The following is a 27236-nucleotide window of genomic DNA, read 5'->3' on the forward strand; positions in this document are numbered from 1 at the left end:
TCAGAAACCTGAAGCTGTTCTGCTTCAGCATTGTAATGAAAGTGAAGCTATTAAAATAAAGAAATCTGATGAATATTTCTCTTCATTAATGATTCACAGCCCTGCAGCTTTTGAAGTGAGTTTGCATATAATGTATGCAATAAATGGTTGGTGCTAGTTTACTGACAGAAATAAGAGGTTTAGGCCTGACTGTACACACACAGTGCCAGATCGCAGATTTCTCACTGCAGAGATTTGCTTTGCAGTAATGGTCAGCAACACGCCACTGTATGGAAGATATTGCCTCTGGTATAAGGTTTATGTCTGGTCTATCTCTGCCAAATGGTCCCACAGCCAGGGGTTATATTGGGTACAGCTCAGAAGACGTTCTGAGAGATTCAGTGTTAAATGCTGATTTGTCTCAGAGTGTGGGGAAATGACTACGCCAAAAGGGTCAATAGTAGCAATTAACGTCTGCGAGTTTACGCTTGTCAGATAGCATCCTGGCTTTTAAACATCCTGTTTCAAAATAACACCAGGACCCACTCAGAATCTAACAACGGCTAAGGGAATGCTTTTATCTGTATTTGCATAAGGTGTGTTTGGGCCTTCTGCCTCCTATACCCGCTATTTCTGTCTTTAAATAATTATGCATGCAAACTCTAGCCGAGTATCAGTGCATTCACGTCATGCCAGAATTACGGTAATTATGGGATGACAGCTCGGAGATTCTACTCCGAGCCGTTCATCTCATCAGACTTGGAAATGAGTCTTTTCTGTGGAAATGCACACACCAGCCTAACACGGGTTATTTCCCTGAAATCACACACACACACACACACGCATTTCCAGCCAAAATGGGTACAATGTACTTTAGCTTTAGTTGGAAGTTGGAATGTTTTTAAGCAATTGCTGATTGTAGTCACAAATAAAAATTAGTTTATAGTCATTAACTACCATAAACTACCACGAATTACTAGAATTTAAATTTCAGTAATACTCGAGTAAAAGTATAATTACGAGAAATGAATACTTATGTATAGTAACAATGTACAGTTACTCAAGTATTTTCCACCCCTACTGGTACTCAAAATGTAAAAAAAAAATAAATCCTGTAGCGTTCCTGGATAGTAAGCTGCTGTACAAATTACATACTACAAATGTAAAACTGTACTTACTGCAAAAATACTTTTCAAGAAACAGAAACAATAATATTATACTATAGTATAATATAGTAATATAGCATTCAATAATACTGTAAAAATGATACAAATGTATGTGTATGTGTGTATATATATATATATAGGTGCAGTGATAATCACTGCAGCTGAGTGATGAATTCGTCAGGATGGCAGTGAGATGTCTAGCACTAATGTTCGTTCTGATCTTGTTCTTATTTTTTTATTTTGCCAGACGAACAAAGCGTGGGCACAGGGCGACTTCCAGGCAGCGAGCAAGGCGTCTCGTCACACTTTGTGGCTCTCCATCGTCTCCATCATCTTCGGCATCATCACCTACATTTGCGCAGTCGCCGCGCTCATCTCCTACCTGTCCGGGAAGCCGCCGTAACGTGTGCTCCGTGTCAGGCCCCTCCCCTTTTTACAATGTTGTCCCCGCCTCCTGAAGACACAATGAAATTCTGTTCATACACTCAAAAAGATGTATTAACACTGGGCTTTTATTCTAATTAACCTTCCCGGATCGAAACCGTCTGGACTTGTAGAGGGATGGACGCTAATACGACAGATGGGAAATGGATCTCAGGACAAATCTAACAGAAGAGACACGTCTCGCATTTTGTTGGAACCCTTACAGCAGTGCAGCAATGGCACAATGCCATGGAGCAAAAACAGCTTGCGTAGATAAGAGCTGGCTCCTCCCAAATGATTTCTGAGACCCGAGGGTTTGTTTGAAGGACTTGACAAGGATTAAAAGAACAGAGCTTTCTGCAGGTTGTATTCCTCCTGCTCCTATAAAACACTGGCACAGTTTTAGAGTTACTATATCCAGTAACATCTGGATACAATTTATGGGACACGGCATTATTTGTGACAATAATTCTCTCCTGTTTCAAATTTATTTAAACATTTATTATTAGTACATGCATTATCCTGGTCAGGGTTGCGCTGGAGCCAGAGCCTATCCCAAGAACACTGGGAAAGAGGCAGAAATACGCCCTGAATGCGATGCCAATACACACATACTCTCTCACACACACACACACACTCATTCACACTTAGGGGTAATTTAGAGTAGTTAATTCATCTATCAGAATGTTTTTGGGAGATGGGAGGAAACCAGATAGAAAAATGGTAGAATCCCACACTGACATGGGAAACTCCACACAGGCAGTAAACTGTGCTCAGGATCGAACACGGGACCCTGGTGCTGTGAGGCAGCAATGCTACGCACTGCACCACTCTACCACCCTTTCTCAAAATTACTGTGTGCCAAAAAACATTTCTGTCCTAAAAGGACCATAAAGGACAACGAATGGACCAGTGAACAGACTTTATGCAGCAAATGTAACAGTTTCTGAGAGAGTTGGAAAGACGGAATTACGTGGCGGCCTGGGAAAACCCTTCACACGGGTCAGATTTCCTGCTGTATACTTCTGTAAAGCTTCCGATTTTCCTGAACTGAAATATGTTTCTCGTTTTTCATGCGTCTCAAACAGAAGTAAAATTGTAGTATTAAAAAACAAAAACAAAAAAAAAGCGATTAGCCCCAAAAGTGAAAAAGCAAAAAACAAAACTGCATTTAAAGATTTCATTGTTCCACATACCTCTGCATTTATAACCAAAACTACTTATGAAAAAAAAAACACATTATTGACTAAATTTAATGAATTCTACGTCTACAAAGGGAAATTAGTTCTCAATTTGATTATCAGCATCATCCACATCAGTCTCCGTCTCATCCCGAGACAAAAGTCGACCCATCTCTGTTTGCACGAACATTGGTGAGGAAATAATCCCTGATTAGTTCAGTCAACTCTGCTGACTAAATGTATTGTTCTTACTGTCTTTTTATTGGGTCATTTAAACATTTAAAAACTCTGTACAGGGTGTGTAAGCACTCTTCTCTGTTTTGAAGATGTCATGGTGCAGGATGCATCATGGACATTTTGACAGTATCTGCTGTCTGAATCGGAAATATATTGATTAGACTTATGTTTGTTTTGCTGTGACATACAGTGGTGCTTGAAAGTTTGTGAACCCTTTAGAATTTTCTATATATCTGCATAAATATGACCTCATCGGATTTTCACACGAGTCCTGAAAGTATACAAAGAGAACCTAGTTAAACAAATGAGAAATATTATACTTGGTTGTTTATTTATTGAGGAAAATGATCCTATATTACATATGTGTGCGAGTGGCAAAAGGATGTAAACCTCTAGGATTCGCAGGATGACTTGCCATCATTGATGGAACAATGAATTCTGACGTATACAAGCGAACTCTAAAGGGAAATGTCAGGACATCCGTCTGTAAACTGAATCTCAAGAGAAAGTGGGTCATGCAGCAAGACAACCACACTAAACACATAAGTCTTTCTATTAAACAATGGTTAAAGAAGAATAAAGTTAATGTTTTGGAATGGCCAAGTCAAAGTCCTGACCTTAATCCAATAGAAATGTTGGGGAAAGACCTAAAGCGAGCAGTTCATGTAAGGAAACCCACCAACATCCCAGAGTTAAAGCTGTTCTGTACTGAAGAACGGGCTACAATTCCTCCAAGTCGATATGCAGGACTGATCAACAGTTACCAGAAACGTTTAGTTGCAGTCATTGGTCACAGCAGATACTGAAAGCAAAGGTTCCCATACTTTTCTCACTCACACTTATGTAATATCGGTTCATTTTCCTCAATAAATAAATGACCAAGTATGATATTCTTGTCTCAATTGTTTAATATGTTTCTCTTGATCCACTTTTAGGACTTGTGTGAAAATCTGATGTTGTTTTAGGTCATATTTATCTGTATATATATATATATATATTTAAAAAAAAAAAATTCAAAAGGGTTAACAAACTTTCAAGCACCACAGTAGCAGCTTGATCAACACGTGACTTTCACTGTGTGGGGAAATCGCACTTAGTTAGTAAGATTTCAGGCAGAATAGCTGCATCAACACTGTGTTTGTTAAACTGGCTCCTTACACAAGGCTAGGTTACAAAGTAGCCTAAATAAAAAACATTTCCACATTATTTTGGTAAAGTTTATTTACAGTCGATGTATATTATTGGCACAAAACCCCCTCATTTTTTTTTTTTTTTTGTAATTTCTGGCATTTTTGCTACAATGACATACGATGGGTTTTCCTAGACCGCCACACAAATGTGACCCACTTTCACTACGCCATTAAGAGATGCCTCTCCACAGTCTAATAATAGCAGCACTGACACAGGAGCATTTTCCGAAGTCAGAGTCACCTCACGTAGTGACTAACTGAGCAGTTGAGGGTTAAGGATGTTGTTCAAGGACTCAGTGGCTCTCGGGCAGCCCTTGGATTGGAGCTCATGCAATCCTAACCAGTGCGTGAGTACTGCCTGGGTTCAAACACAAGACCTGTAGATTTTCCTCACTTGCTTGTCGTCTGATCTCCACAGCATTACAGTGTATTTTTCCTGCTTGGGTGGAAAAATTTGCTAAGACCCCCCCTTCAATCCCATCCCCCCACTCTCTTTGATTACAGGCATGCAGTGAGATTATGCCATTAATGTGTGTGTGAAAGTTTTGGGTTTGGGACTTTACACCAAGTTTGTCCTTCCATCCTTAAGACAACTTCAACTACTCTTCAACATCTGCATGGGGATTGTGCACTGAGACCCTTGTATTAAAAAAAAAAACAAAACAACTGTACCTCTTTAAAAAAAAAAAAAAGAAAAAAAAAAAAGCCTCGGTGTGTGGGCGTTTGCGTTCGCCTCAGTAAGCCCTGTCAGGTTCCAGAAAAATGGCCCTGCTTGAATGAAGTGAGCCGAATAGAAGGGGTTCGAGTGAAGCCACGAATAAAAGAAGTGCTGTGTGCAAACATATTGTTCATTATAGTTTTATGCAACGCACTCCATTATAATATTGTTCTGTTGTTTGCTTGTCATGTTTTCGTGTTCTACAGTTCTCTACAGCTCACAGAAACAATGATTCATCCTCATGTTTGGTTATATAATTACCATGAAGCCAGGGTTGATTATTTACAGCGTAACTGTGGAGGTGTTATTCTCTGCACTGACAGGAAATACACAGTACACAAAACCTCATAGACGCTTCACTAATATAGGTAGGCAGTACACCTGAGTCATACTATTATAACCTTCAAACTAAAACGTTTACTTTTAATCATTCAAGCTAGAAACTAGCAAGTGGACCAAATTTAGCTGATACTAAATACGAGGGTCCGTTGCAGCGTTAGCAGACGTGCAAACGTTGCAGAAATTCATGCGTTTTAATATCGGAGCATGCTAGTGTGAGCTACCAGGCGAAAATAATGACGGAATGTATGGACGTAACTGGGATTAAAATGGTCGTCAAAGTGATGCTTAAAGTTTTTTCCAGAACTTTCTTTTTCGTTTTGATAGCTTGGTCTTCATGAAGCTTTGTTTGTTTAGGTATATTCTTTCTAAACATAGCCCAGTTTTATGGACTATGTCGTGTTCCTGGTTGTAACACTACAAAATGTGCGAAAGTGAATATGTATGCAAGGCAGAATAAAGTGCTAAGTGTCGGACGCTCATTTGCTACTTAAAATCGGCTTACGAGCGAGGCAAACCAAAAAATGTACAAAATAATTCCTCCTCCATCAGCAACGTACACACATCCTCTGCTGACTCAAAGGGCAAATAACGTCAGTTGTTGTGAGAGATTCAGGCCATGAAGCAGTGGCCGAGCAACCCCGTCCTGTCAGACACACTCAGAGCCATGTTCCCGCTGAGGAAGTGGGCCAGATCACAGTATGGAGCAGTGTGTTACATCTACAGCTAGCAGACCAACCTCAGACTGGAGACGTGAGATAACAGACTCCGCTGTGTTCACGGAGAAAGCAAACGGCTACATGCTGACGTTCCAAGCTCCGGTGGAAAAAAAAGTCAAGGTGCTTCAAGCTTTGTTGTTGTTTTGGTGAGACATCTCCAACAGCTGGGAGATGTTTCTGCATCTGCTACATACGTTATATGTCTGATTCCCATATCCTGTGTAAATGTTCATGTATAATAATGAATCCTGGCTCGAAACCAATAAATACACATGTGCCAGAGAGTACACGTTAGTAAGTGTAAGCGTCTGTGAATGTCTTTAGCCAACAAATGAAGGTCATTTGGTATTAATCAACCCCCCCAGAATGCTTTGCATAAAACATTAATCTGGTCTTCTGGGGTGAACAGTGGTACTACCTCATCTTTCCTCCTCTAGGCTACAGAATGAAGGTGAAACAGTCTATTATGCGATATCTTTTTTTTAATTATTAATCAGAAAACACAGACTATTATGCAAAAGCCGGCCGTTTAAAAAAAACAAGAAGAATTTGACTGTAATTATTTGCAGAGTGCGTTTCATACCACCAAGAGTTATTTCCATATTAACAAAGATGAAGGAAATGAAGAAGGCTAGCACGAGCCACAAACATCTCACGGAGGCTGGATAAGTAGGCTGGGTAAAGAGTAATGCTTGGGGCATGCTGTTATAGGAAAACAATGAATGACGCAGGTGATGGGAAGGGCGGAGTTTGTTTTCGGACATTTCTGAAGTTAAACTCTTTCAAGCCCTCTTTCTGGAACTTTCTTCAAGTAAAATGAAACAGCAAACATGTTGAACTGTACATTTAAGAAGTACATTTAATATATATATATTTAAAAAAAAAAAAAACAATCAAAAAAATACAAGGGAAAGAATGATTTCATAATATTTTGGAGTATCGTCGCTTCACAGAATCCCTGTAAAACTGGAAGATCCGCTCAGATGCCTTCTGACTGACCGCGATACACTGCTGCATCTGTGGGGGAAAAAATAGGATTTCAAAAACACTCTTACAGAGTGAAAACTCTACACGGAGTTACCATTTTATCAGATGTATAGTCCAACTCCAAAAATTATTGGCACCCTTGGTCAAGATGGATTTTTTTTTAATGACTGTGGTTCACTTGCTTAATCTTACACTGAAAATATTTTTCAGTGTAAGATTACCTTATAAACTTTTGAAGTAAATTGATTCAGTAAATACTGTCATCAAAAACCTATATTTTTAACAAAACTATAAAAGCCACAATTAGACTTTTTTCCACCAGTAAAGATGATTATTTTCTTCTTTATAATATAAACGTGGAGCTGTGTAAAATGGAGGTTGGCGGTGTTACTCTACCGTGAATGACGATCACCAAACTTCACGCTCGCTTACCTCTTTCACAGAGAAAGAACCTTTTGTCGATGACATCATGACATTGTGCTCTTTGCTGTCGATTGCGAAGGTCATTAGTGCTCGGCTTTCCTAAAATAAGACAAAGGATTTCTTAGCGTTATGGGAATTCATTCAGTGAGACATTGAGTCAGTGAGGTGAAATGCACTTGGTGTGTTTTTGTGAAGATAACAGGAAGTTCTCTTATTCCACTTAAGTGCAATACGTTCTCTTAAGTCCTCTGTAATGGGAAAAAAGTCTCGCACCTTCTCCTGCTGAGCTGTGGGGTCTGTGATGATTTGGCTCTCGGCGTCGATGGCACACGTGACTCCGCAGAACAGGCGGCTCATGGGCAGCCCGGCATCCATCAGCGCCGTGCATGCGGCGTTCAGACAGCACGCTAACAACTGAGAAACCAGATAAGGTCTGATACACACATACACAGACATATACACATTCTGCTTCAGGAATGTCAGACATGGAGCTCATTAAATCTAAATGGTCTTGTAACTGAATTGAAAGATTTGAGGAAGAAAAGAAAAAAAAAAACAGAACAAAAAAAAAAAGAGCTTCTTTCTGTGTTATTCTCCTAGGAACCAAAACAGAGCAATAAACTCAGGGCCATACACTTCATTAGCAAGCTGAAAAATCTGATACTGTAACCATGTCTCTAAACCAAGTCATTTAGGGATTTCACAGCAGCAGGGTAAATACTTATGCACCCGCATCTTCATGAGTATTTATAGTTTTCAGTGATCCTGCGCACACTGTAGCCTCAGATTCCTGTTCTTGACTGACAGGAGCGGAACCTGATGTGGTCTTCTGTTTCAGCCTATCTGCTTCAAGGTTTGATGCGTTGTGCTGCTTTTCGGTGATGCTTTTCTGCTCACGGTTGTAAAAAAAAAAAAAAAAAAAAAAAAAAAGCTCCTGTAGACTTCCTGTCAGCTCGAACCAGGACGTTTTTTGTTTTTCACAACATTCTGTGTAAACGCTACAGACTGTCATGGCGTGAAAATCTCAGATCAACAGCTTCTGAAATACTCAAAGCAGCCCATCTTGTACCAACAACCATGATCAAAGTCACAGAGATGACGTATTCCCCATTGTTATGCTTGATATGAACATTACCTGAAGCTCTTGACCTGTATCTGCATGATTTTATGCACAGGGCCACAGCCACGTGATTGGCTGATTGGATATTTGCATGAATGTGCATGTGTTCCTAATAAAGTGGACAGTAAGTGTATATAGCTTCCCATCTCGACCACCTCCCATGCTGATTCTAAAGAATACCGAGTACTACTCCATGTTCCTGTACTCCACGTTCTACCCTCAGATCAAGTCAGGTTAAAAAGCTCAGGCGTAAAGCTAGGAAGGATACCGATCCGTCATCGTGAACCACTTGCATGACGAGCGTGAGGGATGAGCGTGGATGGAGAGTGGACAGCAGAGCGGCCTCACACGTCTCCCGCACACACTGCTCTCTCGTGCGCTCCCGCACACCTGAGGACGCAGGTAAAGAGAACATTTATCGAAGAGATGATTGTTGGAATGTAGCCTTTATATGACTGCCACCATGAGGTGAAAAGATGTAATCACATACACTACACACAGACTCCCATCAAATAATAACTTCCTCCAAACATACTAACAAGTAGACTCAAACTTCATGAGGTCATGCCTATCAAATGTCTGATGTGTGGCGTGATGCCAAATTACGTGCTGGGGAAATATTCGAGCTTCAAGATGGCTACTCGGAATAAAAAAAAGCTAACTAAAAACACAGCGCTTGTCCTTAACTTGTATTTTGTTGCTCGCCTTGTCACTTAAATAACTGCTGTTTCGCGACAGGGGCAAAAAAAAAAAAAATCAGTAACTGTAAGCAAAGACATTTTTTTTTATTGCTGCAGTTACGTATGAATAAACAAATACAACAATCAGCCATAACATTAAAACCACCGACAGGTGACATGAATAACATTGATTATATTGTTACAATGCCAAGGGGTCACGAGGTGGGATCTATTAGGCTGAAAATGAACAGTCAGTCCTCGAAGTTGATGTGTTGACGACTGGGTCAGAGCATCTCTAAAACAGCAGGTCTTGTAGGGACTTAAAGAATCTGCTGCTAATGTCTTGATGCCAGATACCACAGCACATCTGCAGAGGTCTTGTGGAGTCCATGCCACAATATTAGGCAGGTGGTTTTCATGTTATGGCTGATCAGTATATATTAACTTCATTGTTGTCTATTACCGGTGCCACTGGGGCTTGTCACAGCCTTAGTCACTGGAAAGATCTGTATGGTTTTGGTTGCATTAGGCATGGTGGCAAGGCTGAAGGATGCCGTGGAAGGTCAACATCTATCTGTGTAATCAATGTATTACCTTTATTCACTGTTCAATTGCCACTTTTTGTGTTATGTGTGCATTCTGGATTTTACTATTTCAGTAGGTCCATCACTATACGTACAGCAATTTTCACCTTTTTTTTTTTTACCTGCTTGTATCTGAGCAAACTTAAGACATTCTTGTTAAATAGATTTTAATCTACGTTAATGATGCTAGATGAAAGACTGATTCTGATCTGTGAAAGTGCACCATAAAAGCATTTCCATTCCATCTGATCTGTTATGAATATTCTCTCTCTCTCTCTCTCTCTCACACACACACACACACACACATACTGGGCATGCCGGATTTGGGTTGGATCAGAACTTCCAAAGTTGCTCGATCATAGATCTCCTTGTTCACTTTAACCTCAGCTGGTCCGTACACTCCTACCAGCACACTGGTGTCTCCTGTCAACACATTTTCCAGAGGAAAGAGGGCGGAAGTTATTCCTCCATGGCAATTTTATAACAAGTTAATAATTCTGTAGTAATAAAAGATCTAGCTAGTTAGCTAACTGTGTTATTGGAACACAAGCCCTTTGTTACTGACTCGGATTAGACAGTAGTTGTGTTGTTGTTGGTTTTTTTTTTAATAAAACAAGAAAAAATAAAAACACCACCTTGCATAAACGTGGCTGAACCGTCAGGTTTGGATAATAAACTCTGTTCGCTGCCGAACTCTCTCAAAACTGAACTACCAATATCCAGCTCCATCGTGGCGTGCTTCGTTACGGCAAGTGTTTGTCGCGCTTCTTAATCGTCATCGTTTTGGGCGCTCATTGATGACGACAGTGACGTAGTAGGATCCCAAATTACTGTTTACAATTTCACAAAATGGCACTGTTTACTATTTAAACACGAGTCACTGTATTTAAACCATATAATCAATTCTTCTATAATAAAAATGTAAAATAATATAAAATCATGTCCAACATTAATAACAACAACAACAACAATAATAATAATAATAATAATAATAATAATAATAATAATAATAATAATAATAATCCTGACTCAACAATGTATGTATTGATGATTCTATATAATTTTTGTATTATACAAATTACATATTCGTCTTCTTCTTCTTAATAATAATAAAAAGAATAAGAATTGGCAATTTCATGTAATTTGTTTCACACAAATATATATATTCAATCTTTGACTCGTCATTACATCCAGTGCTGAATCATCATCATCATCATCATTATTATTATTATTATTAGTAGTAGTAGTAGTAGTAGTAGTAGTATTGGTTGTTGTTGCTGTAAGTTTATGTAAATCGTATAACTAACATTTATATAATTTATATAATTACATTCATTATTGAATAAACATGACCATCACTACAACAAGAACAATAACAAGCTCTCACCAATCTGCTGCCCACACTCCAGTCCAGTAGGTGGCGGTAATGCACCTTAAGTTGGTTTGCCAACCGCCATTAAAACCAAAAGAAGAAGAAGAACAACAACAAGCTCTCAGTTCATCCTGACCTGCAGAGGGGGCACTTCGCGTCATATTGATGTGGCCAGCCGAGCGAAAGTGAGGACGTTCAGAGGGAAAGATGGCGGTTGTGAGGAACATACAGAAACTGTGGGGACTCGGTGTGGGTGCGATTCGTCAACACGCAGCTCTGAGAACATCCAGAGTCCTGCAGCAAAGAGCTTTCCGCCTCAGTGTAAGCCTCATTTATCAACATAACCTTTAGCAGGTGCGGGGTATGGTGCGGGAGTATCTCTCCTCGGTGTGTAGTATTTACAAGGACTAATCACCTGCTGGAGGTTTCTGGAGGACTCGGTGTTTAATACAGTCCCGGTGTTTAGGGCAACATTTATGACCGTGAAAGATGGACGTTGTTGTATACACCTGACTCTCTTTCATAATGAAATGCAGGGAAATGGACGGTGTAGCAGTGTGTGATGTTTTGAGTCAACAAGATTAGTAACCAACGATGAAGGCCTGCTGTAAAGCAGCTTAGATGTTTATAACTGATTCATATTACTGAAACAACCATGACAGCAAAGACTTGCATTTAGAATTAGAATTTATTAATGCGGGTGAAACTCTACACGGCTCTATGACGCTGGCCGGTGCTCACTGCGCATGCGCGGTTCACATTTCCTGTTTCGTGTGTCTCCTGTCCCGGCGCTGATTGGTTGATTTCAGGGGGCGTGAACACAGGCATGCTTTTGATCATGATCTCAAAGATCTGTGTATTGTTTAGTGCAGGGGTTCCCAAACTTTTCCAGGGCAAGGCTCCCCAAATGGCATTAACATTTGACCAAGGCCCCCCTTTTGCAAGATGTCTTTAAAACACATTAAAATACAGACTTCTGAATATATCCCCCTTTTTTTTTTATTAATAATTACATCTTACATCTTTACATTACATTACATTAGGAACTGATTGTGTGTGTGTGTGTGTGTGGTTGTCTGAGAGTGAGAAAGAGAAAACATACATTTATTTATGTTTCAAACCAAATTGTTGAGGCCTCCCAGGCGCCCCCTGGTGGACCCCAAGGGGGCCACGGCCCCACTTTGAAAACCACTGGTTTAGTGAAAACAGACAAAATAATCTTGCTGTGATCTCACAAGGTCTTGGTGTGTGTATTGTCACAGCTTTACAGTATTTAGGACTGACTTGTTAAGAAATGTTTACGTCTAATTATGGTCAGTATGTTTAGCATGGACATGTTTTGCTGGTGTGCAGCATATCATACACACCAGATAATCCTATGTTATGATTATGGTTATGTAAGAAATAAATAGGGTTGGGAGGGTAACTTTAAAAATGTATTCCTTTACAGTTACAAATTACTTCATAAAAAAAATGTGATCAGTAAAGTAATCCAAGTCTCACAATATGAAAGTAATGTAATCTGATTATTTTTGGATTACTTCAAGGTCACATATGTAAATAAAGTCAAGACAAAAGCAATATGATCTAAAATACTTTTATTTACAGTTTATTTTAGAGCTTAAAACATGTTCAAATTTTAAATTTATTTTAATAAAATAAATCAATAAATAAAAGATCGCTGTATCCCTGATGCGGTTAACATTACATCACAAAAGCTAGGGTGACCATATTCCGGTTTTCCAAAAAGAGGACACCCTTTTTTGGGGGGAGGGGGGAGTTGTCTTAATAGCGTTCAAAACAGCATTACTATGAATGCAGAATAAATAAATAAAATTGGTTTCATTCTGCCCACATTTGACATTTTTTCTGGCATTCTTTTGAATAAAATATCGGATGTCAAATAACAAAATACCACGAGTGTACCTTGTAGCATCATTCACACATTTGAATGGCCATGAGTTTTAATTTATGAAAGACACCCATGTCGTACCTTTAGCCGTTTATAGTCACTTTTAATGTTATGGAATGTCCATTATGCAAATTAGTTCCTATTATTACTTGCACTATAATGTTACATCACCAACTTTTGTTTTTCTGTATTTTTTCACTCTTTAAAGTTAATAAGACCAAAAAAATATATATACACAGCTTGTTCGGTATATCTGAGCGACTGCACAGCTCTGTTCTAGGAGATTTTTTATATATATATATATGTGTATGTATGTGTGTGTGTGTGTGTGTGTATATGTGTGTATATGGGTTCGATTCCCACCGGGGACCTGTGTGTGCGGAGTTTTCATGTTCTCCCAGTGCTGCGGGGGTTTCCTCCGGGTACTCCGGTTTCCTCCCCCAGTCCAAAGACATGCATGGTAGGTTGATTGGCATGTCCAAAGTGTCCATAGTGTATGAATGGGTGTGTGAGTGTGTATGTGAGTGTGCCCTGCAATGGACTGGCACCATGTCCAGGGTGTACCCCACCTTGTGCCCGATGCTCCCTGGGATAGGCTCCAGGTTCCCCGTGACCCTGAAAAGGATAAAGTGGTATAGAAGATGGATGGATATCTCCAAGAATAGATGTAGATATAGAATCAAGAATATTAACTTATGTTTACTTTTAAATGATGGACCAAGTGGTCACTTCCATTTTCTGAAAATATTGAAAGTAAATTAATTTCGCTCTTGTAGGTTTAGGCCTGTGTTCACCCCGATGTGATAATTTCTAGATATCTTGTGAACTTCTCATGCAGGTTTTTCTTTGACCCTTGTGAATACTCTTATTTACGATGCATATTCTCATATGACAGGGAGCTCGGTGCCAGGAGTCGTTTGATTCGTCCTTGGAGAAGCCTCAGTTCCCCGGTGCCTCGGCAGAGTTCATCGATCACCTAGAGTTCATCGAACCCAACGTGATCGCAGGAATCCCTGTGTATCGCGTCATGGACAGACAAGGCCAGATCATCAACCCGTCCGAAGATCCACAGGTAAGAAGCTAAAACTTTCTCCACTGTGCACGTGCACACATCACACACATGTTACACACATTGTAGTGTAAATTAGTGTAAAAACACTGTATCGATATTGAGATTATTTTACGTGCACAGTGTAATACTTTAAATCTGTTATCCTGTGGCTTCAGGAGGATTTGTTGGGCTTTATCTCTCATATGACGTGCTGTACCGGATGTGTTAATGTAGCACACTGATCTCCATGATTATTTGGCAGATAAATCAAAATATTTTCCTCTACACACTTTAATCGCGTGCAATGTATTCTTCTTTTCCTTCATGGCTTCGTAGCTCTCTAAGGATACAGTGTTAAACTTCTACCAAAAGATGACGCTCCTCAACACGATGGATCGCATTCTGTACGAGTCTCAGAGGCAGGTAAGCATTACGGCCGTTTTTATTTTCACTCCTGTCTCTTTGGTGACGTTACGAACTGTAAACAAGGACCCAGTACGCCGCTGACCTGTTTTTGATCCCGGATTTAAGGGCCGTATCTCGTTCTACATGACCAACTACGGTGAAGAGGGCACTCACATCGGCAGTGCTGCTGCGCTCGACTCCAACGACCTGGTGTTTGGCCAGTATCGAGAAGCAGGTGAGCGTCCGCTTTTAAAATTGTAAAAAAGTTTATGAAGTCGTGTGTACTTTTAACAAGCGCAGAAAAATGAAATAAAGCCGATTTTCTTCGTACTCGCTTACATATGTTGATCAATTCCACTCACCCGTAAATGACCAAGCATGTTCACGCCGCAGCTGATTTACGTTTAGCGACGAACATAATAGGCAAAGCTCACGAAGAGCTGAAAAGGACAAAATGACAACTGAATGGTGAAAGCGCGCCTCCTAAGTGCGGCAAATCTCCCAGTGATGCAGCTCGGACACCTCAGAGTCTTTCTAAACAGCGACGCCTGTTTTGTTGAGTAGCTAGAAATATTTGCCTCAGTTTATGGATTTGTTTTGGATTGATTTCTTTCAAGTCATTAAGGAATAACACACTTCAGATCGCGTCGTTGTGCGAAAATAACGAACGCAAGAAGTGCATTTTGGTATGACGACATGGTCTGGAGTGTGTTATTCCACCAAGTTTCGCCAAAGATTACAACATTTAATTTGTTAATAAATGACACAACGAACATTTTATAGTTAAATGTAACGTGGAACGTCTGAGAAACACGTTACTCCCTGTTCTTACTTATGGTATAGACAATCATTCCCTCACCAGCCTTTCTCTCTCTGTTTTTTTTTTCTCTTTCTCTCTCTTTTTCTCTTTCTCTCTCTTTTTCTCTCTCTTGCTCTCTCTTCTTCTCTCTCTCTTTTTCTCTTTCTCTCTCTCTTTCTCTCTCTTTTTCTCTCTCTCTCTCTCTCTCTCTCTCTCTCTCTCTCTCTCTCTCTCTCTCTCCCCCTCTTGCTCTCTCTCGCTCGCTCGTATGGAAGTCCGTTTCCACCCGAAGGAAAAAAGTTAATATCTACTTTATATCTCACAATTCTGACATCTTTTGCGAGTTCATATTGCACATATTCATATTGCACATATTGCACATATTGTTCATATTGCACAATTTTACTCGCAATTACGCAATTCGGATTTCTTTCTCTCTCGCAATTTAGACATCTACTTGACATTTAGTCAGCTACAAAGAATGCCCAGGCAAAGCATCAGTCATTCTCTATAAATAGGCTATAAACAGGAAAAACAACAATGTAAACCGAGCTAGCTTGCACAAGCACATGCTCGTTACCTGAAGTCAGTCACAGTTCAGTTACTGCATCAATTTGGATGTCTAAATTGCAAGAGGAACAAAAAAAAAAGTCAGAATTGTGTGATATGAACTTTTAATTGTGAGGAAAGAAGTAAGAACTGTGAGAGGTAAACTCAAAATTACGAGAAATAAAGTCGGAATTACGAGAAATAAAGACGGACTTGTGTCAGAGAAATGAGGTTGCAATGACCTTTTTTAAAAAAAAAAAAAAAAGATTATTTATTTATATAAAATGTATATGGAGTGCCCACCATACAAGTCCCTGTGTATGGTTACTATTGAAACAGTACTGCATTAGAACGAACGCATTGATCTTAACCTGTCGTTCACATTACAGCCGGATCTACTTTCCGAGCCATGCTGTTATACGGAAAATAGCACGTACTTCCTGGCCAATCAGATTGAAGCATTCGACTGCTCTGTGGTATAATGGCAATAATGAGGTGAAATGACAAACGAGTTTAACAACAACAAGAAAAATCACAAAAGAAATAATTCGACAGCATAATTTGTGTATAAAATTGCAGTAACTTCTTCCCAATGACATGATTTTGAATCCATTCAGTCAAGGATCACATCGATGCGTCTCCTTATACTTGAATTTACTGACTTTACTTACTCCATATATGTGAATTAGCTGATCAGTGAGGCGTAGTGTTTTGTCGTTTGGTTCAGAATTTCAGTCACCAACATGTAACAATGCTTGTTAGCTAAAAGACGTTATGCTAATGTAGATTCGAGAGTTTGTTCGTTCACTTGTGGGTAAAATGGAGCATGGTGCTGTGTGTCCTCGTCTCTGAATGCTGTAGGAGTGCTGATGTACCGCGGTTTCCCTCTGGATCTGTTCATGGCACAGTGCTACGCTAATGCCGATGACGTAGGGAAGGGCAGGCAGATGCCGGTGCACTACGGCAGCAAAGACCACAACTTCGTGACCATCTCGTCTCCTCTGGCCACTCAGCTTCCTCAGGGTGAGAGAGAGTAATCATACAGCATGCTGAAGTTAATAACCTGAATGAACACTGCAGCAGCAGGGGGCGGGGTCACGCTCAGTCTGGTACACTCCTGCTGACTCTTCATAAGCTATCGAGTTTGTCCATACTGGAGTCGGGCACTGTGCCGAGTATAATAATGAACTGATCTCACACTTCACTACACCGAGATACGCCTGATGTTATAATATCTTCTTTATACGCATTAGATTTGATCTGTACTAGGATTTCCATTTTCTGATTGAGAGTATGCTGGGTGTCGTTCTTTCTTTCTGTCATTGTTTACTCCTTTTTTTTTCTTTCATTCTTTCTTCTGCTTTTTTCTTTTTTCTGATTTTTATTTATCCCACTTTTCCCCCATCATCCTCCTGTCTTCTTTCTCTGGTTTTTCCTTTATTTGGTCTTTCTTTGTGTTTTTCTTTCTTTGTTTCCTTCTTTCGTTTGTTCTTACTTTTATTCTTTTGTTTGTGCTTTCATTTGTTCTTTTTTCATGTCTTCTTTCTTTCTTTCTTTCCTTGTATACTCCTTTTTTTTTCTTTCATTCTTTTTCCCCTTATTTCTTCTGCTTTTTTCTGCCTCTTTTTTTATCCCATTGTCCCCATCTTCCTTCCTTCTTTCTTTCTTTCTTTCTTTCTTTCTTTCTTTCTTTCTTTTTCTTTCTTTCTTTGGTTTTTCTTTTGTGTTTCTTTCTTTCTGTTGTTTCTTTTCATTCTTTGTTTCCTTCTTTCGCTTGTTCTTACGTTTATTCTTTTGTTTGTGCTTTCTTTCTTTCTTTCTTTTTTCGTTCTTTCTTTCTTTCTTTTGTAACTGCGCATATCTCCATAGTCTTCAGTAATGAAATGCTGTGGTGTTAAAGTGAATAAATGTCAGAATAAAATGTCGAAATACAGGCCAGTTGTACTGCAGGGAACAGCAGAAGGCTAAACAAAACAGAATTATTCCCCAAAACTCCTAGTGTATGTGTTGGTTTATGTTTTTATTTTTTCTAAGCACAACCCAAGTGCATGTTTCATGTCCTGCGACCTTTCCCCTTCGGTGAATTATCTTTTCTTCATTTGTCTTCATGCAAATTATTTAGCTGTGTAACTGAAATACAGTTAATTAAAATGAAATTGATAACCTGTGTGTGTGCGCGCGTGCCTGTACTGCAGCGGCCGGAGCAGCGTACGCTATAAAGCGGGAGAACAGCAATCGAGTGGTGATCTGTTACTTCGGCGAGGGAGCTGCCAGTGAAGGAGATGCTCACGCCGGCTTCAATTTCTCCGCCACGTTGGAATGCCCAATCATTTTCTTCTGCCGCAACAACGGCTATGCCATCTCCACCCCCACCCACGAGCAGTACCGTGGCGACGGCATCGGTGAGCTTCACTTACAGCATCCAACACATCACTAACTGTTAGCTGCTGTTGAGTGGAATGAATTAAAAAAAATATTACTTATTTGTCTCATTTCTTTTTTTTTTTCTTTGTATCTCTTGTATATTTCCTCTTTCTCTCTTTTCTTGTTTACATCTTTTTTTTTCTTTCATGCTTTTTTTCCCCCTTATTTCTTCTGTCTGAAATTTTTCTTTCTTTCCTCCCATCTTTCTTCCTTTGTCTTTCTTTCTTTCCATCCTTGTGTACCTCGTTCTTGTGTTCTTTCGTTCTTTCTTTATTATTGTCTCATCTCTTCTCATCTCTTTAATTCTCATCTCTCTTCCTCCTCCCCTCCACCCCACCTTTTGTATGTTAGCTGCACGAGGCCCAGGCTACGGCATGTTGTCTATCCGTGTGGACGGTAACGATGTGTTTGCCGTGTACAACGCGACAAAGGAAGCGCGGCGTAGAGCAGTGGCCGAGAACCAACCTTTCCTCATCGAGGCCATGACCTACAGGTAAAACACAAGCTGAAATCAATCAATAAGAATAACAATCTTGACAGTCACGTGCGTGGGCTTCTCGAGCTTTTTTGCAGCCTCCTTTACTGTAAAAAAAAAAAAAATTTCAGTTCTGTGGACCGTCTCAATACAGATTTATTTATGATCAAAATCTAACCAATCAGCTATCAGGCTCATTATTTGATTTTATACAGTCATATTTTTGGAGCCACATAAGAACTCAGTCATGAATATAATAACTTTGATAAAGAGGTGTTGTGATTTTACAGCACTGTAACTAAATGTAAGAACGTGGAGCCTCTGGGTATGTTTCTGTTAGAATTTATGAAGAGAGGGTTGCGATGTTAGGAAAAGAGAAAGTACACAAAAAGACGGCGCCCTCGCACCGCTACACTCTTCCCACACCAAGCGCTTGGGAGAGTTTGCCAAATGACACACAGACACACAAAGTTCAAACGGGAAGATCTCTCATTTATTCTAAGAAAGGCTGAGTATCTATCCTGCTTTATACACAACAGAGACCAGGGGTTAACTGTTGATTGGCTAGGCGGAATTTCATATTTGCATAAAACACGAAGCACATCAATGTAAGACAGGAACAACTCCATATATGGTTTTCAGGAAGTCATAGGAGTACGAGCAAGTGTTAATCGGGAAGGTATGTCAATGCGCGAATGGTGAGGGGTTTTATCTGTCTGTACCTGTGGGGAAGAGTTAACAGGAACAAAGAGGGTAAGGTGTTCACACAGGAGCAAAGAAAGTGTTCACAAGGGAACAGAGAGGGACGAGTGCTCACAGTAAACTCAGTGTCATAACCAGGAACACCTGGGTCCTGTCTGTAAATCGCAGCCACATCTGGCTTCTGACATTTCCTGTTTAAGATCAGCGTCATGTATCTTTCTCAGAGGATCATCAGATGTGTTTCTCTTTCTTTACAGCTTTTTCCATTTAGTTTCCTTCTTTCTCTCTGTCTCTCTGTTTCTTCCTTTCTTTCTAAGGCTATCTACCTATCTATCTATCAACTCTACAAGTATAGGCACTCTGTCTGTCTCTCTGTCTGTTTATCTGCCTATCTATCCATCTATGGCTTTCTAGTTGTCGTAACCAGCAGATGAACTGATTAGATTTTGGAATTGATCCAAATAGGTTCAGGGTCACAGCAAGGTCAAATGTCTGAAGTAGTTTTTCTTCTGAAGTTTCCTTCCTGTTTAGAATATTTAGTAATGGAATATTTTGATGGATACAAATATTAGTAACAAGAAGGACTAGACTTGTGGCAGGGGCGTTCCTGTCCACGCTGAGTCTGACTCGTTTATTTCTCTCTCTTTCTCTTCTCTCTCTCCCTCTCTCTCTCTCTCTCCATTTCTTTTTTTCCTCCTCTTTTTTCTTTGTTTCTCTGTTTTTATTTTGCTCTTTCTTTCTTTCGTTCGTTCATATTTTCCATTCATTTGTTCGTTCTTTTTTTCTTTCTTTTATTTATTCATACTTTCAGTCATTCATTCTTTCCTTTCTTGTGTTCTTTCTTTCTTTCTCCTTTACGTTCTCTCCTTGCATACATCATCATCTTTTTTTTCTTTCATTCTTTTTCCCCTCATTTGGTCTGTCTGATTTTTTTGTTCTTCCTTTGTGTTTCTTTCTTACTGTTGTTTCTTTGATCTTTCTTGTATTTGTTCATACATTTTTATTTTGTTTGTACTTTCATTTGTTCTTTCTTTTTTCCATGTGTACTTTTTTTTTGTTTTGTTTTGTTTTTTAAATTATTTTTCTTTGTCTCTCTTTTTTATGTCTTGCTTAATTGGAAGTGTGCTCTGCTCCTTTAACTTTCTGTTTGCCCTGCTTGGTGCCGTTGTTATGAGCGTGCATGCGTAATTAAAATGTTGTGTGAATGTGTATTAGGCAGGTGATTATGGGGAAAGACAGCAGACATGTCTTGGCTGAGTTCTTATTACCTCCGAGTTCTCACTGAATCTCATTCAGTTTGAAGGCAGATTTTTTTTCCCCTCACCACAAGCACCCTTTTTGTTGTTTTTATTGGTTGTTCATTGTGCAAGTAAATACGTCTTGATGTGTGAGAAGCCACTCTGAATGCTCTCTATAGTGCACTGCTAACTGCTCCCTTCCTCTGGGCTCAGGATCGGCCACCACAGCACGAGTGACGACAGCTCGGCTTACCGCTCAGTGGACGAGGTGAACTACTGGGACAAGCAGGACCACCCTATCTCTCGCCTCCGCCACTACATGACCGCGCGCGGTTGGTGGGGTGAGGACGAGGAGCGTACGTGGAGGAAGCAGTCACGCAAGCTCGTCATGGAGGCCTTCGAAAGGGCCGAGCGGCGTCTCAAACCAAACCTGGAGTTACTTTTCACTGACGTGTATGACGAGTTAACTCCAGGCTTGGCCAGACAACGAGAGTCCATGATGAGGCACACGCAGCAGTACAAGGAGCACTACCCCTTCGACCTGTATGAGAATTAATCACTACGTTTCAGAATTCAAATATACTTAGTCACTTCCCCTAGCCACTTGGAATTTAGGGGGATGGTGATGCTGCATCTAAAATGGGAGACATGACATAATTAAACAAATTCTAACAATCATGAAGCACAGATACGTTCATGTAGATACCTCTGGTTCATTTATGTCTGGGACATGAGACATGAGTGTTGCATATTTCTCTGTTACACAGTTGAGGTCATAAATTTACACACGCCTTGCAGAATCTGCAAAATGTTAATATTTAAAAAAAAGAGGGATCATAAAAATCGCATTTAGTTTTTTAAATTTAGTTCTGCCCTGAATAAACTATTCCACATAACAGATATTTACATATAGTCCACAAGACACAATAATAACCGAATTTACACAAATGAACCAAGAAGGCAACACGATACATTAAGAGCTAGTGGAGAGTAAACCAGAAGACAAAATAATAACAATTTACACCAATCATACTGTTCAAAAGTTTACACCCCCCTCCAGGCGCTTAATGTATCACGTTGCCTTCTTGTGCGTCAGTGAATGTTTGCCCCTCTTGTAATAGTCGTGTACGAGTCCTTCAGTTGTCCTCAGTGTGAAAAGATGGATCTCAACATCATATAGCCGCTGTTGAAAGGGGTCAAATGTGTAGAAGGTGCTGGAAAAGCAAAGAATGTGCAGGACCTGGAGGATTTTTCTGAAGAACAGTGTGCAGTTTAACTGCTCAGGACAGACAAGGGACTCATGAACAACTCTCACAAAACATAAACACAGTCGTTGATCATCAAGGTAACGACACACAATATTATGAATCGAGCGTGTGTAAACTTTTGAACTGGTTCATTTGTGAAAATTCAGTTATTGTGTCTTGTGGACTAGATGTAAATATCTGTTTATGTGAAATAGCTTATTCAGGGCAGTACTAAGTAAAAAAAAAAAAAAACTTAAATAAAAACAAAAAAAACAAAGTCCTCATATTTTTTTAAAAATTTTTAACATTTTACTGATTCTGCAGGGGGTGTGTAAACTTAAGACCGCAACTGTACATTATTAGCTATTACTGTTGATGCCCTCCGGATTTCGAAAACACAACAGAAAGGTGACGTGTGCGGCGTCTGCCACTAGGGGGCACTACATTGTACCTTTTTATGATCGCGCACTAGTGTAGCGGCGTGTGAGGACGTGAGATTTTGTTCCAGTCATGGTATTAACTGTTCACTCGACACTGATTGTCATCATTTAACCCGGTTTCATTATCACGGTTTCATTATCATGATCATCTTTTAAATATGATTGTCTTTAACCGATTGACATGCATTATTGACATATACATTTATATTAACTCGAATGATGTGTATACACGCTGATCTTTTTAAACTCGTTACAGTAAGCCAGCAGGTTGAGGATCACCTATATTCATGTGTCTGCCCCAGTGACTGTTTTCCACATCTGTGAATATGGTTAGTAAATTAAAAATGGATCAGGCGTTGAAGAACTGCGGGTTTTCGTTCCGTTAAAGGTGACTGTATAAGCTGTATAAGGGTGGGTCAGTGTCGTCTGTGTCCTTTAGTATGGATTATGAATTTGGATTAAAACCTTTTCTTTGGTTTTTAATTAATTTAAAACAAACTGCTGCTCTGTCAGATTTCCTTCACTGTTACATTATCTTTAGGATGATATTTGGTCAGATTTACTATATTATGTTTGAAACATTAATAAAATGATTGTGAAACATTAATACCTTTACATGACCTGTGATTGTCCTGTGTTTGTGGAGGTTTCTCATTATAAATCTCGTTAGGAAATCTGTCTGATGAATGGATGGATAAATATATATATATATTTTAAATGTCTCTGTTTTTGCATATTACTTGTAAAATATTCTCCAACGCCATGTGATCTTATCTGACGTAAGCCTGAGGTACATTGTCACACTAATGAACAGACGAGACAAAATGACTCCTCATTATTAACGTTGGCAAGCAAAGCAAAGCAGATTGCAAGCTGTGCTCTGTGAAAATATTAAGAGCAGAAACTACAGCATCTTCCTGCAATACAAATAACCCAATTACACGTCTTTATCATAAAACTCATAAGTCTTCAATGCTAGCAGCAGACAGCAGCAACCAACGATGCAGCTAATGCGAGCTAGCTGAAGAAAAACGTCCAACTCGAGGTGATGGTGCTGTAATGATACACAGAATGTAAATACGATACGATATGGTGGGGTCTTGTTGACAAACATTTTCCAGAAGAAAAAAAAAAATAGACAGCGCCTGAATATGTGCCTTAGGTTTCCATTTTCAATTCTTAAACCCGGATTGAATCATCCGGGAAATGCTGATTTAAAGTGGATAAAGGCGAGCTAGCGTGTGTGTTATTAGCACTGGCCAGTAGCTATCACATTAGCTCGTGGAAAAGAAAGCGTGTTTTGGAGAAGCGTCTGAAACCCTTTAGCCTCTTTTGGTTCGAGATAAAGAGGACGCTACTTAGCAGGAGAAGGAGTATAGGCTTGATTACGTTTCATAAACATGTCATGTAAAATAAGTGCTACTTTTTGACAAATAGCCTTCGTCATTGAATCAAGAGCCTTGTATCGAATGAAAAGATACAATATCACACAGTGTTTCCCCCCTACTAGGTGAGCGTTTACGAAGTATGATGTTCTAAGCGAGTCATCTTGTAAAACTCTGGCCAAAAGTATGTGGACACCTGACCATCACATCCGTATGTCCTGCTTGAACATCCTGTTCTAGATGTAGTCCTCCCTTTGCTTTTATAATAGCCTCCACTCTTCTGGGAAAGCTTTCCACTAGATTTTGGAATGTGGCTGTGGGGATTTGATAGCATTAGTGAGATCAGGCACTGATGTTGGGTGAGGAGGCTTGGGGCACAGTTGGTGTTCCAGTTCATCCCAAATTTGTTCAGTGGGGTTGAGCTTTGTGCACAGGGGCATTGTCGTGCTGGAACATGTTTGGGCCTCTTGGTTCCAGTGAAGAGAAATAGTTTTTTCACATTGGACCTTCACCTTCTTAGTATCTATTTATCAACCAAAATATCTGTTTTATATTTAATTTGTTGTAAATAGTTTATAGGGTCGATACTGACCCGAGGTATGTAATAGTGTAAGTATATTTTTCTGCACAACAATAGTGAACCTCTCACGGCTTAATAAGTGCAGTTCACTTTTATTCCTCAAGCTGGGAATGTTTGGTAAACAACAATAATGATGTAATGTGTCAATCATAATTACCTTGACATAAACTTGACATGCCTCAGCGACATGGCTCAGGTGGTGCACAGTGGTAGTGTGTATGGTATTGGTTAGCACGTTTGCCTCACACCGCCAGCGTTGGGGGTTCGATTCCCGCCTCTGCCCTATGTGTGCGGCGTTTCCATGTTCTCCCTGTGCTGCAGGGGTTTCCTCTCCCAGTCCAAAGACATACATCGCAGGCAGATTGGCATGTCTAAAGTGTATGAATGGGTGTGTGAATGTGTATGTGAGTGTGCCCTGTGATGTATTGGCACCCTGCCCAGGGTGTACTCTGCCTTGTTCACTATGCTAACTGGGCTCCAGGTTCCCCACGACCTTGTGGGATAAGCTGTATAGAAAATGGATGAATACTGTATACATGTATTGCTCCATTATTAGCCACATTGTTCTATGTTGTAGGCGTAGATTGAGAGATTAGAGACATTTCCGCCAACGTAACAAAATCACATGCCCTCTTGTTCTCCTCGAAGTGCACTTTGAGAACCACAGTTCTTGCCTGTTATCAGTATCGGATCCGTTTCTGAATAGTTGTTTGGAGCGCTTGTTTCCCAACCCAGCAATGACACTGTACAGACTGTTCTTCCATCATTAACCCACAGCTAGTAAAGTAATATGATCATTTCATCTAATCAGCAACTTAATTAAAAACCAAGTACTGCAGGGGTTTGTTTTAATCTATGCCGCAAGAGCGTTCGTAGTCGACAGCCAAAGGGATATGTTGACTCATAACTCAGTTACTCCACTACTTATTTTTGAAAGTGCCCTCTTTATTTATCATATTCCTTCTGCACAGCCAGTCTTTGACCTCCTACGAGGAAATGATCTTTTCTCCCGATACACAATTGTTTTTCATTATCTCCGTGCCCTTATGGATTGCTGATTCAATTTGGATGTGAAATTGCACATGTCACTTTGTATGGGTTTGTCACAGTGGCTGTTAATCAGCATGGTAAAGTGGGTCAGTCTGGATAAAGGACGTTAATGCAACATGGCACTAGAAACGAAGCCGAGCTGATGGTCGACTGTTGAATTTGTAACATCTGTTGACAAATCCAAGCACACAAATACACAATTTTTCTACTTTACTTGAAAATCGAGCACTATGCTGAGTTGGAAAACACTAAAGACTAAACGAGCATAGCCTTTATTCCAATATCGCTCGTCTTTGTTGACTTCTCCTCGCCGTTTTCCATTGAGGGAGTCCTAGTTGCCATCTTCACGGCCACTTCATTGCTTTACTGGCTCAAGTGAAGTTTCTTAAATGATCTTTCGGAAGCCCGAGGCACCGAGGCTACTGCTGTGTAGCGCTAAGGATCGTTTCCACACAAAATCTTGAAACAGCTTCTTTTACAAACTAACAAAATTGCTCCAAGGTGTTAGCAGGATCAAAAAGTTATTTAAAGCAAGCATGCAAACAAACAAAAAAACCTACAAGGCAAATCTCAGGTGTATATAAAAGCAAATCAGCTAGTTATCATGCTAGATAGTTAACTGCTTACTTAGCAAGTGAACTATACCCTATAAAACACTGACGAAATCTTGTACAGTTGTTCTCGCTGCGAAGTCAAACACTATATGGTGTTATCATTTAATTATATTAAATATAATGTTCAATCAAACAATACTATATTCACATTTAGCAGCAGCTCTAATATCTCAGCTCGTCTTGTATTATTAGGCCACCACTAATACGTCCCAGTATCTCCCAGTGGTCTTTTTTGCCATGCTGGTATACAGTATATTGATTCCACATGTATTCTTGTAATCGTTTGCATCCAACATAGTTTTTGAAAGGAGAAAGATGAAAAATATTGCTATTTAACAATTTCCTGGTAGAATTCCAAAATGTGTGTGTATACCTCAGCATGACAAGAATTCAAAACAGGACAAAATCAACAGAAATCTAGTCTGACCTTTTGTATATCGTGTGTATACATTGTGTGATGTACCTCGATAACCACAGAGGTTTTTATATATTACAGACGCAACATGGCAGCTCTTTGTTTAACGAGTCCTGGAAATGCAGTGGTCCATTTGTCCATTAGGGGGAGAGATAACATCTCTCCAGTTCTGGACCTGAAACCTGACCAGAGCTCCTTGACACTTTAATAGAGCTATAGAAAGAATAAAACTAACATTGCGTTGTTCCTTGAGTAAACAACGTCAAGAATTTCCGTATACGATAAAAATCAAATAACACTGCAGCTACAGTGCAAGTGATATATTTGGTTAGTGAAACTTTTTTTTTCTTTCTTTCTTAAAACAGATTTGTTAACATATTTCTTTGCCTTGAGTAATTTATCTGAACAATGTAGAAACAATGTTTGCTCTGATTCTAGCCTCTTTATAAAGTTAGTCCTTTAGGGACTTAAAAATAGCATATTTTAACGTTCCCCCCAAAATAAAAAAATATCTGGTTCTGCTTCTACAGATTTATTAACATAAAGCTAAATGCACATTTCCATTAAAACCACTTCAGTTGAATGGAACGTATGAGCTGAGTTATTGATAAATAAATAAAAAAGCGTACTAGTAAGGTTAGTTTGCTAGCTGACCACCATTACGGAAAATACATTTATACCCTTTTGGTTTATAAAGTAATCTGATTTATTTTATTTTATTTTATTTTATTTTTTTTATTTATTGATTCACTTAGTGACTTCTTTATGCAAGCTTTTGGGATTCTGCAAAAACATGATATAATCTGCATATAGACTTGCTAGTGTAATGCTA

General features: G+C 39.5%; 3 protein-coding genes across 4 annotated transcripts in view; 2 read left to right on the forward strand and 1 right to left on the reverse strand.

Moving 5' to 3' along the window:
* The window catches only part of tmem91 (transmembrane protein 91), a 17965-nt gene extending 11766 nt beyond the window's left edge, over positions 1 to 6199 (forward strand). Inside the window, exon 3 of the mRNA XM_053622661.1 lies at positions 1393 to 6199. Coding sequence (XP_053478636.1) covers positions 1393 to 1548 — 156 coding nt within the window. The 3' untranslated portion in view covers positions 1549 to 6199. The remainder of the gene's footprint in view (positions 1 to 1392) is intronic.
* A 104-nt stretch (positions 6200 to 6303) lies between these two features.
* Positions 6304 to 11200, reverse strand: exosc5 (exosome component 5). 2 transcript variants are annotated; one of them, XM_053622664.1, is made up of 7 exons: positions 11134 to 11200; positions 10382 to 10576; positions 10056 to 10169; positions 8751 to 8872; positions 7636 to 7776; positions 7372 to 7461; positions 6304 to 6969 (listed from the first exon to the last, which is right to left on the reverse strand). In XM_053622664.1, the coding sequence occupies exons 2-7, from the start codon at positions 10473 to 10475 to the stop codon at positions 6874 to 6876; spliced, it is 657 nt and encodes a 218-aa protein (XP_053478639.1). In that variant the 5' UTR covers positions 10476 to 10576; positions 11134 to 11200; the 3' UTR covers positions 6304 to 6873. The 2 variants fall into 2 exon arrangements, with proteins under 2 accessions (XP_053478639.1, XP_053478637.1); XM_053622662.1 differs by lacking the exon at positions 11134 to 11200 and having other exon boundaries at positions 10382 to 10730.
* A 26-nt stretch (positions 11201 to 11226) lies between these two features.
* Positions 11227 to 22975, forward strand: bckdha (branched chain keto acid dehydrogenase E1 subunit alpha). The gene is made up of 8 exons (XM_053622660.1): positions 11227 to 11439; positions 13926 to 14102; positions 14418 to 14504; positions 14613 to 14721; positions 16696 to 16857; positions 18030 to 18236; positions 18610 to 18751; positions 20887 to 22975. Exons 1-8 carry the CDS (start codon positions 11326 to 11328, stop codon positions 21227 to 21229), a joined length of 1341 nt encoding a protein of 446 aa, XP_053478635.1. The 5' UTR covers positions 11227 to 11325; the 3' UTR covers positions 21230 to 22975.
* The last annotated feature ends 4261 nt before the right edge of the window (positions 22976 to 27236 follow it).

Source organism: Ictalurus furcatus, chromosome 4, assembly GCF_023375685.1.
Source record: "Ictalurus furcatus strain D&B chromosome 4, Billie_1.0, whole genome shotgun sequence".
Taxonomy (NCBI): domain Eukaryota; kingdom Metazoa; phylum Chordata; class Actinopteri; order Siluriformes; family Ictaluridae; genus Ictalurus; species Ictalurus furcatus.

Excerpts from the sequence above, each read along its gene's own strand:
- bckdha (XM_053622660.1), top strand. The coding sequence starts at position 11,326 with ATGGCGGTTGTGAGGAACATACAGAAACTGTGGGGACTCGGTGTGGGT. Across the intron at positions 14,505-14,612 it reads TGTACGAGTCTCAGAGGCAG|GGCCGTATCTCGTTCTACAT; the intron begins GTAAGCATTACG and ends CCCGGATTTAAG. Across the intron at positions 14,722-16,695 it reads TGGCCAGTATCGAGAAGCAG|GAGTGCTGATGTACCGCGGT; the intron begins GTGAGCGTCCGC and ends TGAATGCTGTAG.
- exosc5 (XM_053622664.1), bottom strand. The coding sequence starts at position 10,475 with ATGGAGCTGGATATTGGTAGTTCAGTTTTGAGAGAGTTCGGCAGCGAA. Across the intron at positions 8,873-10,055 it reads ACCCAAATCCGGCATGCCCA|GTGTGCGGGAGCGCACGAGA; the intron begins GTATGTGTGTGT and ends CTGCGTCCTCAG. Across the intron at positions 7,462-7,635 it reads CCACAGCTCAGCAGGAGAAG|GAAAGCCGAGCACTAATGAC; the intron begins GTGCGAGACTTT and ends GTCTTATTTTAG.